The sequence below is a fragment of the Salmo trutta genome, chromosome 8 (genome assembly GCF_901001165.1).
Source record: "Salmo trutta chromosome 8, fSalTru1.1, whole genome shotgun sequence".
Taxonomy (NCBI): Eukaryota; Metazoa; Chordata; class Actinopteri; order Salmoniformes; family Salmonidae; genus Salmo; species Salmo trutta.
Window position 1 is genome coordinate 31,751,277 of NC_042964.1, and position 19,024 is coordinate 31,770,300.

At 47.5% G+C, this 19,024-nt stretch overlaps 1 protein-coding gene across 4 annotated transcripts; it reads right to left on the reverse strand.

The window, feature by feature from the left end:
• Positions 1–1,599: 1,599 nt before the first annotated feature.
• On the reverse strand, positions 1,600–18,912 carry LOC115198691 (UPF0606 protein KIAA1549-like). 4 transcript variants are annotated; one of them, XM_029760847.1, is made up of 21 exons: positions 18,461–18,912; positions 13,008–14,375; positions 12,657–12,742; positions 12,250–12,418; positions 11,221–11,351; positions 10,889–11,075; positions 10,466–10,525; positions 10,163–10,317; positions 9,838–10,015; positions 9,425–9,609; positions 8,956–9,161; positions 8,741–8,871; positions 8,151–8,165; positions 7,790–7,986; positions 7,435–7,679; positions 6,993–7,140; positions 6,514–6,816; positions 6,228–6,280; positions 6,012–6,139; positions 5,720–5,874; positions 1,600–4,916 (listed from the first exon to the last, which is right to left on the reverse strand). In XM_029760847.1, the coding sequence occupies exons 1-21, from the start codon at positions 18,525–18,527 to the stop codon at positions 4,689–4,691; spliced, it is 4,395 nt and encodes a 1,464-aa protein (XP_029616707.1). In that variant the 5' UTR covers positions 18,528–18,912; the 3' UTR covers positions 1,600–4,688. The 4 variants fall into 4 exon arrangements, with proteins under 4 accessions (XP_029616707.1, XP_029616706.1, XP_029616709.1 ...); XM_029760846.1 differs by lacking the exon at positions 18,461–18,912 and adding an exon at positions 16,285–16,424 and having other exon boundaries at positions 8,956–9,155; XM_029760849.1 differs by lacking the exon at positions 18,461–18,912 and adding an exon at positions 16,285–16,424 and having other exon boundaries at positions 6,616–6,816.
• Between the last annotated feature and the right edge of the window lie 112 nt (positions 18,913–19,024).

The window sequence follows — 19,024 nt, forward strand, 5'->3', positions numbered from 1 at the left end:
ACATGGAGGACCTCCTCGGTCTCCCTACACTGCCCATTGACACTGCAGTCTACACCATTACCATACTATTAATATAATATCTTATGCCCATACTGTAACATTACCTCAACAATCAACAAACTTGTCACCCCACCACTGTTTTGGTAAACAGTTGCGGGATGGGGCTAGAAAAATGTAACCACTTAAATTCATAGACAGAGTTATGGATGCAAGGACTTACTGCCCATGAGATCAAAATTATAGTTTTAATCATGTTTTGAGGCTATACAGTTGTTTCACAATTACATTGTTCACAAACAATGGAGTTAAACAAGCTAATTTTGAATTCTGAGGGGGTCAGTTGAACTAAGCTCATGAAGCATGTCCAAGTTATGCTCTTTAAAGAATCAATGAGCTTTAAAGTGCAAAAATAGAAGTAGAAATCGCAAATTGGCCTTTTAATATTATATTATCCTGCTAAAAACCTACCACAACATAACATCGTCACCTGCCCATACTGTATCACCACCAACAACATTATGTCTACCTGTCAACTAGCTCTCAAGAACCCAAGGGGGCCCAAGTGGGTTTACAGCTTTCCTCTCTTGGATTCTCAGCTGAACATAAGGACCACAGCTGACTCCATGTTAAATACAATCCCGACACTGTGTTATAACGTTTAGAAACGTTCAAATAAACCCACAACTACAAATATTCGGCAAGGTTTTAAATGCTAAACAAAATCTACAGAACGTTATCATACATTGAGCAGCGCATTGATTTATTATGCGAAGTTAACCGCACATCAATAATAATGTACAAAGTAAACAGCAAATGACCCCACTGCGGGGAATCACTGTTACCTGCTTTTTGTGATGAATTCACAACTTTTTTTGAATAAGGCTATCTTTGTCATGAAGAACTTTTCATATATTGGCCATCTTGAGAATCAATTTCAAATGCAGTAACTCGGCCAGTTCTGCCCACCTTGGGACAGGTGACTCATGAAGTTGATGACAAGTTGACAACACCGCTAAGAAAGGTCAGACGACAGGTTTTTAGATCCCGCCTAACGTCTGTAACCTACATATGCTAATCAGTATTCAAATATTGTAAAAGGAAATAAACAACCCTACTCAAACTAATATCGGTTACCCAGAAGTAAAATGATCGCGAAAGTTTGTCACTCCCTTTTCTGTCCACGATATATTATATTCAAACAGGACTACCCAATGAGAATTACTACTTGCATTGGACATAAATATATGTTAGCCTACCTGGTATTGTTGAGGAGATAGATTGAGCGGAAGGATATCGGTGTGTATGGGTGAGAGGTTGGGTTGCGGATTATGGGTAGACAATAGTTGAGGCATTATTCAGTCAAGTTTATCCTGTTGTATCTCTCCGTCTCTGTGTTTGTTGGAAGATGAAGGGACTGAAGGGTTAGGTATCAGTTATCAGAATGGGGAAGGAGGTGCAAAACTAAACAGGGGGACTTCTGTCCCACAGCTACACTCACCTGTACGCCCTAGCCAATCTTTACAAAAAAAAAGGTACCAGCAACTAAAATAGAATGATTTTTAAACTTTTAGAGAGAAAAAAAACAAAGACAGCAAAGACTGACTTTAAAACACATAATTTCTTTAATGTTTGATTTACACATCATTCAGACTCTATACACCACAGGGATGTAGCTCAGAGGGGGGAGAGAGGAGAAAGAGAGGGATAGAGAGGGAGAAAGGGAAGGAGAGGAGAGAGCGAGGGGTATGAAGAGTGGGAGGGCGAGAGTGAGCTGTAAAACAGGCATTGATGGTGTTCCTGCCCGACAACATTGCAGACACATGCCAGACCTCACAACAGCTGGATAGGTGTTTAACATATCAGTTAACCACAACATGTGATATAGAAATTTGATGCCCGACTGAGCAGTCGTTGACGCAATGCAATGTCTGTGAATCTAGTCGGGCAGGAAACCCATCCTTGTCTGACATTTAACACACCCGAGCGTCTACTACACTGTCGAAGATACGCCCCAGGGTGTGGCCTATAGCTGGGCCCGCCCCAGTCTCAAGAGTAGACAAAACACATACCCTCTGGGGACAGAGTATAGGGGTATGATCTCAGGGCGTTAGGGCCAACAACATACCTGCTCCGACACTCTGGTGTCTCAGAGAATCACAGATCTATAAAACACAGAACTATGAAACATTCAGGAGGTGCTGCAGCTACTCAAAGTCCAGAGTTTGAAGTGAATCCTATCTTTTTAGACAGGAATATCAAATTCTGAGTGTGTGTGTGTTTTCTATGTTGGCAGTGTGTGTCTGTGCTCCCCATGTCGGTATAGGCTGTGTGTGAGATGCTGTTAGACTGAGGAGACATCAACACACTCCAACCCCCTGTACGGAGGGAGTGAAGGGTCTGTTACTGTAAGTTACTTAGTAGCACCAGGTGAATCGGTTTGTCGTCCGCACACACATCTCTGTGACTCCACTCTGTGTATAGTCCCACAGCCTTGACAGGTGCCAGGTCCAATCAGGAAAGTTCATAAGTCCCAGCAGATGAAGAGTTATGAATCAGGATTGGTCCACAGGGAAGGTGTGTTAGTCCTTCTGTTGAAAGGTTGTCCATATAATTGAGCAATCACAGATAAAATAGTTTGACATATTTTACGCTTATATTTATTTTACATACTGTATTTATTGTTATATCAATTTTCATTTAGGTTAAAAAAATGTTATTAGAAAAGGCAAAACAAGAGTATAACAGAATGACACTTACATAGTGCATCTTTTCTACTGCTTGATTATCATGATGTATTATGTGCTTGGATGGATCAGGTTTGGATGGCACTGTATAACACTCCTCACTCTTTACTTGTGAGTTCCAACTCTTCAGTTTAACTTTTGTTTTAAACATTTTTTTGTACTTATTTTAGCAGAATGCCTGAGAGAAGACAACAACAACTGTCACATCACTAATAGCTAGCTAGCCAAGCCTCAAACATAGTCAACATGCTGTAGATAGCTAGAGCACAGAGCTGGATGGGCAAGCCTTCTCTTGACTCCACAGACCCACACATTACTGACCATTGACCAAACCCAATACAATAAGACCTTAGAGAAAACAGCCTGAAGCAGAAATGGAAGCCAGCCATGCAGCCATACCACCAGCAGATGGAGACAAAGAGCACTTAACCACCACCAAATCCACCAACCGCTAAAGTATATTATGTCCATTTGTCCTAAATGGCTTTGTTTCCAAAATCCACCTCTTCGAGAGGTTCACCTTCACATCCATTTGGATAATAGTTGACTAAGGAAAGGAGATAAGGAGAGGAAGCTATTTGGGGGAAATTGGACATGTAGGTGTTTTTCACTCGCTATAAAGCATACCATCAATATTCCCAAAATCACCTTTTCATTACCTTATGTCGATGTTGTGTAAAATCATTCCTATTTCAATCTTAAATTTCACAGGTAGCCTATTTTCTGTGGTTGTCAAGCATGAGTGGTTTTCCAGCTCTTCCTACCAAGAAAAACACTATCACAATTCGACACAGTCAATCGTCACCACAGAAATGCCTGTGTCCTGTGAGAGTTCTGCCGCAGAAAGTCACATTGCTGGTGGATGGGATAGGTTAGCCCCATGTCAAGTCTTTTGACACCTACTGAAAAGCGCTATATATACACACACGTTATATATCTGCAATGCATAATCCATTTTTTCTCTCTCCATTTTTGTACCAGCAACACATGAACACACGAGCAGTGAGCGACTATGCTAAGCGACGTCTCCACTGCGATAAACAACGTTATGATCAGCTCCACGGCAACAGTGAGCGCAAACACAGGGAGAATACAGCCATAGAACATCCAAACAGTATTGGTCTTTGGTCAAAATAAAGGATTTAAAAGTATACTTTCAGAGCAATAAAAAATAAATACAATTTCAATACTCCATTGGTCACTCTTATAAATTCATATTGTGCTCATTTGGGATTTTTACATCTCTTTACATATAATATTTTCATTTTTATATACTTTTTTCATCTATATATTCAATTCCCCCATGCCCAAAGTACACTATACTCCAAGTCTCCAACTCTCTCTACAGTGCAAGACCTCACCAATATGGCTGATGAATGGAGAAGACCTCACCAATATGGCTGATGAATGGAGAAGACCTCACCAATATGGCTAATGAAAGGAGAAGACCTCACCAACATGGCTGATGAATGGAGAAGGCCTCACCAACATGGCTGATGATGAATGTATGTTGAAGGCAATGCGTGGTTAACTTAATGACAGGAGACATTACGCTGAGGTTTAGCACCACATACAGGAGGTCAGGAAGGGCAGAGATGGCCCCTCTCACGGAAGCACTTCTATGGAACTCTGAAGAAAACAAACTCGATCCTCCCGTCCAGTGGAAACACTGTGGTGTAGAATGAGGAACCTTTACAGAGAGAAGAACCCTTTAAAGAACAGTGATGCTATTCCTTTAAGGAAATCGTATCTGTTGCAGACTGGCTGAGTCTTGTTCAGACCAGCTTATAAAAAGCAGTGTAAGCCTCTTTAGACCAGTTTAGGGCAAGTGGTTCTGACTGTTTCAAACTAGTTTGGGGTAGTGGTTCCGATTGGGCCATACTTGTTTAGGATGAGTAGTTCAAACTGGTTCGGACCAGTTATGGGGTAGGGGCTCACACTGGTCTAGGAGTAGGTGCCGGCCACAGCAACCTGTTTCTGGGCAAGTCGTCGTAGCTCCTCCCTAATGGCCTTGATGAGGGAGGCGGAGCTTTGGGCTGAGGGGGAGGACTCGTCTAGGGGGAACTCTGGAGTGGGAGGGGCCAGGAGCATCGGGGGGACAGAATGGTCTCCCAGAGAGGAGCTGGGCATCTGAAACACAGCGGGGGAGGAGAACTCAGGGAACGACAGCACCTAGAGAGAGAGATAGAGATAGGGTAGAGAGATAGGATGAGAGAGAAGGCAAGAGAAAGAGATCAAATTACTCCTCTGTAAACTAGATTACTCCTCTAGAAAACAAATGCTTCTCTCAATCTCTGACATGTGGCCTGCCCAAACAGTCTCACATGCTGACCAGACAGCACGCGTGCGTGCGTCTGCGTGTGCCATCGCGCACATGTTGATTTTGTCTGTCCACCCACACCAGACGCGATCAGGACACACAGCTTGAAATATCAAAACAAACTGAACCAACTATATTAATTTGGGGACAGGTCGAAAAGCATTAAACATTAATGGCAATAGCTAGCTAGCTTGCTGTTGCTAGCTAATTTGTCCTGGGAAAATGCACAAGGTCCTCTACTCCAACAATTAATCTACAGATAAAAGGGTAAACCGAGTTAATTTCCAGTAATCTCTCCTCCTTTAGGCTTCTTCTTCTTTGGACTTTATATGGCGGTTGGCAAACAACTTTAAGGTGCATTACCACTACCAACTGAACTGGAGTGTAGACCTTAGTTCATCTTTCAATTACCCACGTGGGTATATGCTCCTAAAAACCAATGAGGAGAGGGAGAGGCGGGATTTGCAGCGCATTAAGCGTCACAAATTGAACTAAGTTCTATTTCAGCTTATGGCTACCCTGAGACTGGTTGACGCGCGCCAGCAGTGTGGGTGCAATGATTGAATAACATGTATGTGTATGTTTCATTTGCTACGTGAGCGGTGTGGTCAGCATGTCATGCTGTCCCTGTTGGTCATCATGTGGTCTGACTCACACTCTCTCTGCTGGCTCCAGGTCTGGAGAGGTCCTGGTCTAAAGGCTGCTGGTTCCAGCTGGAGCCTGTTGGCCCAGAGACACTGCGGCCCACCCCAGGGTACGCACTGATCCGGCTCGACAAGCCCACCTGAGTCAGGTGATGCAGCTGAGCACCTGAGAACACAAACAACACACCATGTGTAAGTAATCATTACATACACACAGTATACACTTACCATACACACACCAATCCCAATTAACACACACACACACACACCCGAATCACACACACGCACATACGCCATCTTTACCTGTGCTCCCCCCAACAGGCCGGGGTCTGGAGGAGGAGGGAGGCTCTTCATACTGCCCCCTGTTGGAGTAGACAGAATCTTGCAGCTGCTCCTCTGCAGTAACATAGGCCCCCGAACCCAGGCCCTGCCTGAAACACACACATACACCAGACTTTAGAAATGCTGCCATTCACTGAATGTACTTCAGCTTGGGTAGTATAGTAACATCTGTCTCACCTCTGCAACAGGCCTTGTACTGACGAGGGAGACATCCCCAACTCTGCATACCTCTGGACAGGAAGAGGGGAGAGAACATAGAGAGAAGGTGAGATATCGAGAGGAGAAACATGTGGATGCAAAATAGCAATAAGGGGAGAGAGGGAAGGTGAGAGGTTGAGAGAGACAGTATGATTCATACTTCATAGAAGAGACCCTGGGAGTACACGCAAACGCAAACACACACACACACACACACACACACACACACACACACACACACACACACACACACACACACTCTTACCGCAGAGAAGGGGCTGTGTGTGGGGGCTGCGGGGTAGGAGCCCCATTGGCGTGATGGGCGTGTCTGTGGGGAGGGAGAGGGACTCGGCAGGGCGGGGCTGACCTGCGTGACCCCGACACTGACGCTGCCCTGGGAGGAGGGTGACACCAGGGCGAAGGCATCGTCCAGTAGGGAGTGCATCTGTTGCCGCGCCTCCTCGATGGACGGCTGGGGGGGCACGTAGGGCGGCGGGGGAGGGGCGTGGTCAAACATCTCATTGTTAGGGGAGGGGCTGCCGTGGTCTGGAGGTAGATCCGGGTCCGACTGGAGGAATAAGAGAAGAGGAGGAATAAGTGTGAGTGAGCATGTATATGGGGTGTGTGTGGCCTACATGGTGAGACACACATACTATGCGCACCTACACACACACACACACAAACACACACACACTATTCACACCAGCACACACACACAGTATGCGCATAGTATGTGTGTCTCACCATGTAGGCCACATTGTTGAGTCCAGGGTATTTCCTGTAGGTGGCGCTGTGGTCTGTGAGCAGGCAGTCTCTGTCCGTCAGTCTGTCTGTGTCTGGCAGACTGCCGTTCCCCTGCTGCTTCCGCCGACCCCGAGGAGAGCGCCTCCCCCTGGCAGGGCAGGGAAACACATCGGCAAAGATTAGTCTCAGACACATTCCTACACAGTCACACACACTCATCTAATTCACGTCACAGACACTAATACAGATCAGTCACACATATTGACCATGACTATTCAAGGGATGCAAATATCTTCTATCTAGAGTTCTATGTGGAAGAACGAAAAGGAGAATCTTGATACAAAGAACGGAAACAACCTGATGCTAGTAGAAGATACTTATTAAACAAGTTGATCATAACCATGAGGTAAGACTAAGAGTCTGAGGATGTATTGACCATCACCTCCTCCTGGATTCCCCTGGGGTGGGGGGTGAGGGGGGGTCGGTGTGCAGGATGCTGTCCATGTGGTCATGGGCTGAGCTGTAGAGGCGCTGGGGACACTCTCCCTGCCCCGCCTCCTCCTGCGCCTGCCCGAAGGCATCCAGGATGTCATCCATAGAGGGGAACTCACACTGGCCCCGCCTCTTAGCCCGCTGACGCAGCTTGTTCCTGTGGTGCTCGATCTCCGACTTATGTCTCAGAGCCACCTAGATACACACACACACACACACACACACACACACACACACACACACACACACATACCAAGATTTTAAGGAGTTTTAAGGTGTGTGTGTGTGTGTGTGTGTATTCTCACCTCTGCACTGACCCTCTCTGTGAGGGTGGGGCTGTGTGAGCGTTGTGGTGGACTGGGCCGGGGCTGCATGGCAATCAACTGGACCTTGTTGGCCTGGCGACCCCTGGCGTCAGACGAGCCTCGGGACAGACGGTCCACGTGGTCAAAGATGGAGGAAGAGGAAAGCAGCTCATCTGGACCACTGCCTGTGGGAGGGACTGGGGAGAGGGAGAGGAGAGAGGGGAGAGGAGAGAGGAGAGAGGAGAAAGGGAGAGGGAGAAAGAGAGAGTAAGGTAAACTGTAGTAATACTGTAGCAGTAAATGGGTTATTTCTGACAAGCTGCAGCTTTACTGAACCACTCAACACGAAGGGAGGACTTACCCATCTTATTCCTCCCTATGATCCAGGCCAGAACAAAAAGAAAGGAGGGTGAGAGAGAGAGGTAGATAGAGAGAGGCAGACAGAGAGGGGAAGGGGCGAGAAGCATTATCACTTGGTGGTCAGAGATTCATGTTCACATTGCAAGCTTTTTCTCCCCTCCTCTTCTGCGCCCTACTCCTCCTCCACTCTCTCTCCATCCTGCATTCTTTCCAGCACTCCTCTTTCCCTGTTCCCTCTCACTACCTCTTTCTCTCCTGTGGTTTCTCTCGCTCTCTCTTTCTCGCTCAGTTTTTCTCTTTGATGCAACTCCTTTAATCAGTTTCTCTCCCGCTGAGTCAGTGCATAGCTCTTTAGGACACACGCACAACACACATGAACATATACACACTCTCACAATCTCTCCCTCTACCACTTATTCTCCTCTGTGTTTCAGCACGACCGTTGTAGATAGAACAGTATACATGTAGAGATGACCTGATTCCTCGTTCTAATCTACATGACAAAGAATCCAGTTTGTTCCATCATGGTACATTTCTATCAGAATGTTATGAATAAGGCTTAAGGTAAAGAGAAAGGGGCGTGTCTCTTGCCATTCTTGGGCGTTTTGTTTCGGTGCTGTTTCCCCTCGTGGGGCATGGCCACATGTCTGGTGGTCTCCTCTGCAGACTCTCTGCCACTCGATTGGTCGCTACCTAACGAGTCACCATCTGACGGAGACAGTCTGGCCAATCAGAGAAAAAACTGAGGTTAGTGTGGGTTTGTGGATTAGTGTGGATGTATCCATGCTTGTGGATGTGTTACCAACCTCCCCCTACGGCGGTTAGTGCGGGCAGCCTTGGTGGAGGAGCCCTTGGATTTGGGAGTGTTGACATCCCCTCCCTTAGAGGGGGTGGCCTCTTTGATGGGCACAGGGAGGGCACCAGGCTCCTGGATCACCATGATGTCATCCTTACTGTGCTGCCCCAGGTGGAGCTTGGCGAAGTCAAACCCCTTCACAGTGGGAGCCTGCAGCTGGAGAGAGGGTGGAGAGAAAGAGAGGGGAAGATATAGAAAGAAAGAGAGAGGGGAGACAGAAAGAGAGAGAAAGAGGGGAGAAAGAGATGGGGAGGAAAGAGGTAAGGGTGGAACAAGGAGAGATCCAAGCACATCAAGACATGTATGTATGCATGACTACAGCCTTATGCCATTCTCATTTTGATGCAATTCCAGTCAGATCACAAATCCACAGTCACCCATGGAGGTCGACCCGCTAACCCTTCACCCCTGCCCCTGACCTTCTGTCTCTGCTGAATGGTGTTGATGGCGTCAGGCTGGAACTCCAGCTTCTCCGAGCCGCACAGTTTCCAGTAGAGGATGATGATGATGAAGATAGCCAGCAGGACAGGCACCACCACCCCCACAATCAGCCAGACACTGCTGTTCTGAGTCTCAGACGGGGGCGCTGTCAGTGTCTCCACAGCTACAGAAGACAAATACATTATCTGCATATACAATCAGCTTACACTTTTATCTAAGCAATATGCTACTGTACATTAGGAAATGAGTGCAGCCAACCTACATAGGCTTACATTGTGAATCACTGAATAACATAAGTACTACTTATCGAAATCCACACATACACAAGTGTGCATGCGGCCACGCGCTGGTGCGCGAACACACACTTGCGCGGTCGCATGCATAGACTCACGCTGGGCAAGGGGTCTCTGGACGCGGTGCCCCAGTACGATGGCAGCCCGTTGCAGCTCCAGGCGGTTGAGGGTGGCAGCGGTGGCATCAGCAGGAACTCTCTCCCCCCCTGGTCCCTCCACGAAATACACCACTTCCAGAGAACGCCCTGAACCTGCCAGTCTCGACACACGCACCACCTGGAGATAACACCATGGAGTCAGTGTGTATGTCTGTGTGTTGTGTGTGTGTGTGTAGTGTGTGGGTGAGTACAGCATGTGCATGTGGTAAGGATGCTACAAACAGCACCCATAGTGGGTGCTAGAGTGTATAAGTGTGTCGTTTACCTGTAAGCTGTTGTTACCCACGGCCGTGGATCTCTTCCAGCGGGGTCGTTGACTCCCCTCCCCCAGCCCTTCCTCCAGCAGCAGGGCCAGACGGCGCTCCAGACGAGCCTTGAAGCTCCGCTCAGTCACAGTCTGCTCCTGGACACCCAGTAACACTGCGATACACACACACGCGCAACACTAATGCACTTCTCAAAAACGGCCGTCATGACTGCAACACATAAACACATTCATGCTGCTCTAGCACGGTCATTCTCTCAATATTGAGCTTAAGGCTGAAAGTCCCGAAGCTGAAATTCGTACCTGTGCGGACCCAGGAGGAGCGTAGATGGTGAGAAACGTTCAGCTCGGGGTAGTGGAAGGCTGGGGAGACACACACAGGATAGAGAAGATCAGGTTAGTCACTGTTGTCTGTGGGGTGAGTAACTCCTTTAGAATGGGTGTGTGTGGGAGTACAATATATGCATATGGTCAGGATGCTACAAACGGCACCCAGGTGTGAGAGTGTATAAGTGTGTGTGTGTGTGTGTGTGTGTGTGTCTGTGTGTGCGCGCATGTGTCTGTGTGTCCTGGCGTCCGTGTGTGTGTGGGATAGTAACTGGTGTATAGATGGGGGGGGTGTGTGGGGTGTCAGTGAGGGGTAGATGAGATGTATGTGTGTGTGTGTGTGTGTGTGTGTGTGTGTGTGTGTGTGTGTGTGTGTGTGTGTGTGTGTGTGTGACTTACGTTCGGCGATCTGCAGCACGGGGAAGCCCAGGTAGAAGCTGAACTCCACCGTGTTTAGGTGTCTCAGGTGACCGCTGACCTCTGACCCTAACAGGTAGCCCCGCCCATCACGCAACGCAAACGTGATGTCCACCGGAACCTTCTGGTCACCCTGTGGCTTGGCCTGACCCATGGTGATGTTCAGGAGCTGGAGGTAACACACACACACACACACACACACACGTGTTACAGATTGACTCACTTTTTGATTGATCTGAATCCCTTTCCTCAGCTCCGCTGAACCTGCCCAAGTGAACGGCTAATGCACACACCTTCACGGCTACGACTCTTACCTGTACAGTAACGTTGCCAAATTCATGTGCGCGTCTGCGTGTCTCTGTGTAGGCCATCAGCAATCCTCTCTCCACTCGCTCACTGAAGTTACACACACGCACATCCACGTGACTGGGCACAAACTGCAGCACTGAAAAACACACACATTATAGATTATCACACTGACAGTACACACACATTGTCTAATGCAGCACTAAAACGTGCGCACGCGCATGCACACACACACTAGTGATGGGAAGTTTGGCTCAGAACTTTTCGACTGGTTCAGTCAAAAGAAGAAATCTTTCGACTCATTTAGTTAATTTCAGTCAGTAATGCCCAGAGCACGCATGACCCCCTACCGGCTAACGATGAACTGAAAACTCAAGTCATGATTCTACAAGCCTCTATTTCACATTGTTCACCATAGGGGTGAACATTTGTTTCCATTTGTGACAGACTTGTAAAAGTTGGATTTAAACACCGTACATTTGTAGATTGCTAAGCATACAAATACGATTATTTCTTGATATATTGAAGCGAGGTCTAGCTGTGGCCGCAACCGGGCTGGATTGGGAACGACTCTTGGCGGAATGCATTGGTTGACTGCCATGAGGGCGATAAACACAATATCGTTCCAACTGCAGCCTCCCCAAACGATTCAAATTTGTTGAGGCTGTGTAAGTTATGGTTCTACAAAGCTGTGTCGTCGCAACATTCAATAATCAATTCATTCACGAGATCAATTATCAGTTCTAAACGTGTATTTTTCTTCTCTATGCTGCCTGCAACACATGATCTATTTCCATGCGCGCATAAATGACTCTTGTTGGTCGGACCACGTCTCTGGAACCTCTGAGCAGGAGGAGTGTGTATTAATCCTGCTATAGGACTCATTGCGACCAGCAAGTCAAACGAACGACTGAAACGAACGAGTTACTCAGAAAAACAAATCATGACACTCAAGTCAGTAAAAAGAGGCGTTCAAAATGAGAAAAAAAACATTAGAACTGCACATCACTGAGAGAGAGAGAGAGAGAGGTTCCTACCAGAGTGTATCTGGTACTTGCGATCAGGTATGCCATAGAGGGGTGAGACAGTGGGAAACGAAGAGGAGCCTGGTGTTGCTTGGCGCAGAGCGTTGATGACAGACATGGCGGTGAAGATCAGAGGTCCCGCCACAGCACGGAACGCAAAGCTAGACGAAGTTCTCAGGACCTGGCGGAGAGAGAGAGAGGGGGTTTGGGAAGGAAAAGAGAGCAGAGGGAGTGAGAGAGGATTGGGAGGGAGAAGAGAGCAGAGGGAGAGAGGATGAGAGGGGGATAGGGAAGGCAGGCATGATTGGCATTCAAGACATTTGTGAAGGGCAAATTTGCACATTCCTGCAATGCATCTCATGGCTACAAACATGCTCTTTCCCCAAAGCTTCCCCAGTGAGTATTGATAGCAGACCTACCTGCAGCTCCACTGAGCAGTTGAACTCCCTCTTCAAGATGTCCCTGACCTGGCCAAAGCCCACAGTGGAGGCAGACTTAGGCAGGACTAGGAAGAGACAGGGTTAACCTCAAACAACCTGCATTCAACCATTGCCAACGCATTCCCTGAAAACACACTCCTAAGCTATTGGCTAACTAAGGGATGTGCTCCCTTTAAACAGGTGACCATGAGATCCCAAGCACAACACATTGACAGGCCAGAGCAGTAGAGCACAGTGCAATGCATCCCCATCTACAATATTGGCATACGATTGCCTCTCATATGTGCCTCCATCTCTAGTCTACTATGAGTTCTACTGGTGTTGTCTTACCCACTCTGACCAGGTACATCTCAGGCTTGGTGACGTTACACAGGTACTGGCGTCCTGGAGGGGCCTGGACTGGGGGAGTCCAGGTGACGCTCGCCAGGGTGCCAGTGGTTGTCGTGGTAACGGTGGTTGCCTTGGTAGTGGTCGTAGGTCGATTGCCGGGGACCTCGATCACGGGTGGTGGTTTTATGGGGTCCCTCCCTGGAGGTCGCAGCATAGGGGGGCGAGCCAGGCTGGTGGTGTTAGAGGGGGGCAGTGGAGGGTGTCTGCCAGGGGTAGCTGGGGGGACTCTGGGCCGTGGAACAGGAGGCTGAGGGGGTACTCTGGAGGTGGGTCTAACTCCAGGGGTGAGGGTACCCTGACCATCCCAGAGAGTGGGTGAGAGGGTCAGGGGAGGGGTGGGACCCACTGAGGGGACAAGGGGGTGCTTGTGATCCCGGGCTGGAGGGGGCCCTGTGCTAAGGGAGGGGGATGGGGACTGAGTGTGTGTGTGGGTGTGTGTTTTTGTGGTAGCGGTGGGTGTGATGAAGAGTTTGGGGGTGGTCTTTGGGAGTGGGATGACCATTTCTCCATCTCTGTCTCTTTCCCCATCTTTATCCCTCTCCCTTTCCCTCTCTCTCTCCCTTTCCCTCTCTCTCTCCAGTTCTTGCTCCCTTTCCCTCTCTCTCTCCCGTTCTAGCTCTCTTTCCCTCTCTCTCTCCCGTTCCCTCTCCCTGTTCCTCTCCTCATCTCTCTCTCTGGCCAGCAGATTGGTGTAGTACTCCAGACTGTTCATATCTGGCAGCAGCAGCTCCGTGGGTTCTAGAGGAAACATGTCCCCCAGGTCATAGTCTTCTTCATCCCAGGGAGGGTATCCCTCAGGTTCAGCAGGGTGGGTGAAGGGGAGGCCCTCCCGGAGGGGGGAGGTGGGGGACGTAGAGGGTCGGAGGAGGCTGGAGGACAGGGGGAGGGTTGGGCGGGAGGGGAAGGAGGTGTCGTAGGAGGCCCCGTCGTCAGGGTCGTAGGTGTGGCTGGGCAAGGTTGTGGCTAGGGCCAGTTCCTCCCCCTCTGGGCCCATGAAGGAGAGCGTCTCCAGGTAGTCTCCGGACCCCCAGGCCTCCTCTAGGGAGGGGGCGTGCTCCCAGGGCGGGGGAGGGGTGAGGGTGGGCTGGCTGTGGGGGGGCAGAGGAGGGGGGTGACTGGGGGACAGCAGGTCCGGGGGTCTCAGGAGGAGGTGTATGCCCTGAGCTTCATCGTCCACTGAGGCAGCGTCAGCGTTACCAGGGTGACCAGTGTCTTTGGGTGGGCTGGCGCCTGGCCATCTGGAAGAGGGTAACGATGACGACCGTGATGACGACCGTGCTGCTGTCATTCTGTTGGAGTCTACACCACCTGTGGAGAGATAAACTACAGTCACAACACATGTCCAACACACACACACACACACACAGAGAGAGAGAGAGAGAGAGAGAGAGAGAGAGAGAGAGAGCCGACCCTAGACTTTTAGGGGCCCTAAGCGAGATTTGTTTGTGTGACCATCTCATAAGCAAAACATGCGTCTGCCCCTCTAGGTGGCAAAACAAATAAAAGTTATGTCATTTTAAACATTTTGACATGAGTAGAGACAGTTCTAAATACATCGTTCTGCAATTTTACACATTTTGTCATGGGGCAGAGAGAAATTGTGCAGTTTTAAACCAAATATTTTTCCTGCCATTTATACATATTTAAAGCCCATTTCCAGCAATTCTACACATTTTGCCATGAATTATGACAGGTTAATACTATTTCTGGGTGACTAACAAAGTCAATGGGGGCCCCCTGGAGGTCAGGGCCCCTGGGCACATGCCCTGCATTTCGGTCGGTAATTCGGCCATGATTACTACAATGTTTAGACAGCTGGCTAACTAACTTACCTAGCAATTTATAAAATGTTAGCTGACATGGGCTAACTGAGTGACTGACATAAGAAGAAAACTGCTGATGCACTACCAAATTTCAAAATGGCACCTTGTGTATTATTATTCTAACTCTCAACAGTAAATTGAGACCCCGACTGTTGCTTATTTGTAGGGTCGGCCCTGCACACACAATCCTCACTCAACATGACACTGAAGAGTCTTACACGCACACAAAGGCATAGAGAAACACCCAGTTAATTTATCATAATTTTAAGCACAATATACTGTATCACAAAGCGCTATAGTACAGATGTATGATAACCATAACCAGGTCACTCTGATTGTTACCTTAACTAAAACAGAATAAATGAACAATCTCCTTGCTCTCCCTGCTCCTCATCCATCCCCTCTCGCTCACACACACACACACACACACACACACACACACACACACACACACACACACACACACACTCGGCAGTACAGTAAGTTACATTACAGCAAGCACCCTGCCACCTCCTCCTCCTCCTAGCCTTGACTAGGCGCTGCCGTGCTTTGCGGCAGTGTCACGTGCTGTGTGGTGGAGAGCTCATTGGTATGCTGCAGACACAGCACACAGCTCAGAGGCATCCCAGCCAACAGCAGGATCAAATCACACACACGCGTGTGCACGCACGCACACATTACATTGATTCAGAGAGGGAGATAGTGACGGAGAGAGCAAGGGAGCAGAAAAAAGACAAAGAAATAGAATTAGAGGGGAAGAGTAATCGAGAGAGAAGAGAAAGAAAGAGCGAGAGTGCAGGAATGAAGATAGATGAGAGTAAAGACTTGTGTTTCTAAGAATATCATGCAGCACCCTTAAGTCGATCCACATGGCTTTGATGACAGTGATCCAATCAGCAGTGCTAAACATCCTTCATCACCAGGAAGTAGTCCGTCTGCCCCTGCCACACAGCCGCCCACAGATTTCTTTATTTTAAGTCAGGATATATTTGACTTGGAGTGGGTGCTTGTATGCGCCGTATGTGTGTGTGATTGTATCAGTGGGTGTGATGACCCAAGGCCAGTGAGTGGGACTGACTGAGGGATGACTGTGTGTGTAGGCATCCACTGTCCAGCTGTCCCTGACGACATAACCAAGTCACTGAGAGATGGAGGAGGATGAATGGACAGAGGTAAAAGGATGGAAAGACAGGAGGCGAGGAGATGGGGGTGAATATGGAAGTTGGTGCATTCAGCACCAAGGACAGCTCCAAAAGTCAAGGACAAGTCAAATACTGGCCCCATCTCTCAGTGTACCTTGATGAAACCAGGTGTGAACAGTAATTCTTATCATTCAGAGTCAAAGCCACCAGCCATCCATGCCTATGAAGGTAAGAAATTGAAATGCCAGTTACCTGCAACAGGTGAGCTTGACATCGTCATGGACACCAGCAAGGAAGCTACCAGCAGATGCGCGCAATAAATGCGCAGGCCCTGAGAGGCTCCGGGGCACATCCTCGAACCCGTGCTCATCAGGATCACACTTTCCATTGCACGCAAGTAGTCACATCACACACGTGCGATGCCATCTCTCCTCTATAGCATCATCACTGCATGCTTTCTGGCGACCAGGAGGCCCTATATGCAAATATCTAATAATACAAATCTATTTAGATAAAGGCTTGTAATAAAAATATCTTCATCTTATAGAACCAATTAATGGGTGCCTATTTTTAACTAGGCTATTAAAGCAGTAGACAGGCTGCCTTACCAGTGTCCTGTCACATTTGATAGCTGGTTGGCTGACCCCATTATTGGGGAACTTAAACTAGGCCACGTCTGCCAACAAACATCATGCATCTCACAAATCTGACAGCCATGGTGCGGTTAATTCATTTATTTATTTTTTATAAAGCCTATTTAAAATAGCCCATGAAACGGTAGGCTACAACGGATTTAGTTGCTGTACCCTAATTAACCTATAATACTGTCGGTCATGACACAATTCCCAGCTTATTATCCCATCTTTATCATTAGGACACCTCGTCTAGTGGACATTTTTACATTTTCCCACAGTATGCCTACACTTTCGCAGAAATATACAAATTTATACATTTTAGTGATAAAAAAGGGCGGCAAGCGCGAGCTGTTAATAGCACAAATTGTGAAGCCTTTTTAAGACTGAACGCTGTCAATCGGCTGATAATATTGAACTAACCTACGTGAAAACTGAAAGAATAGGAAAAAGCCTAATCCAAATCTCTCGAACACACAAACTGTTAGCCTACAGCAGTCGCCGCATTTCTTTCTTTCCATAGCCTATTTTTTCACAGAGATGTGATGGAGCCTACCTGCCATCCAGGAGATGCGGTACAGGCGCGTCACGCATCTCCCTGGCCCATGCGGCCGCGCGCTCACCGGCAAGGAGAGAGAACGAACAAATGTACTGTTTCAAAATGCAGAAACTAAAAAACATTTTTTTTCCGTTTGAAAAATAACTCCCAATGTCGCCAGTAATTATTGAATCTGTTCGCGGCCGACCGCTTGAACGTAAGCCGCGCCGTGTTCATACATTTTGATCATCTCGCGGTGAAACGTCACACACTCGAGCGCCCATCACTGGAGAACCTGAGATTCTAGACACGTCTGAGTATCATACTGTCCGCATCGAATAGGAATTTGTCATTGCGCCTGTAATTCAGTCCATTATACCCAAACATGACATTCGATTCTACACACAAATCATGAGCACGCTATAATTGGGTTTATTCTTGGGAGGCGCGCATCGGTTGGATGATTTTGCAGCAGAGCGTTCGCTGCAACACCCCTGGCATTCCTCAAATGCGTGTGCCAACATACCTGGTCATTGGCTGGGAGAATGCCACTCAAAATACCGGTTAACTTGTCCTTATTTAATACAAGGCATAGGCCCTTGTGAATCATGGATCTATATCAGGGGTTCTTAAACTTTTTCAGCCTGGGACCCAAATGAGAAATTCTGTGTTTTCCTGGGACCCAAGCATTGGACAATATGCAACTATACGTAAATATCGGAACATTTAATTGCCCTTATGACTAAAAAAAAAGCAATATAGACAAAAACAAATAAAGAAATACCCATAAATATATTTTCATGTTTTTTCCCCCCCCATTAAAAACACTCTCTTACATACCTGTCTAGGTTGGAACTGTTGCTGTTAAAATACAATAAATCATTTCATTCTGAACTGGAATAAACGGATTGATCACATCACACAGATGTATAACACACACACACCTAGGCTTTTTGATCGTGCAACCCTAAGTAACAGTACAGATTTTTAAAAATGTGTCCTACTGTACATCTTACTGTATAAATGATTGTTGATAGAAAGTCTAGGTTGGAACTGTAAGCTCTTAAAATATATATTTTTTTATTCTGAACTGGAATAAACTGATGTATCACCTAACACAGATGTAGACCAGAAAACACACACACAGTCCTAATGAGAGGTATTAGCTGTGTAACGTTACAAGGGATGGGACTTTTTTTAAAGAGAAACTCCCTTCTACTATGAGAGATAGTACTCCCTTATTTCTGCTTATCATCACCTGTTATAACATGACAATGCCTTGCTAGTTGACTTTTCCACTTTCGAAGCACGGTTTCCTGAAGCATTCTGCCTTGTTCTGAAAGAACTCCTTGGGTTTACTGTCATGTTGTGCCTGGATGTTTGGTCAGGACGTGTCGTTTCAATAATTTGTTCGTTTCGAGAAACACATTACTAAGCACTTCACCACACAAAACACATTGTGGGTGCTCCTCGTTATTTCTCAAAGTTTGTATGAAAGAGACAAAAAGTCATCACTGTATTTGCCTTTCATGACAATTGAGCTCAGTCGGAACTGGTGGCTAGCACGAGTCCATTTCACTACAGCGTGAGTGATGGCGAGCGGGAATAACAAGTCAATGGCTTGAACGACAGCGCTGCAGGGTGTGGGTCGCGGAGTGATCTTCAAGAAAACTGCAGAAAAAAAAGATCCGGTAAACAGCGAAGCACATGGGCATCTCCCTCTACAACCTCTCCCCAAACTGAGCAGAGACTGCTGATAAGCAGAGAGCCGAGACTGCTGATAAGCAGAGAGCACAGTTGCACTTGGCCAAATTAATTCAAT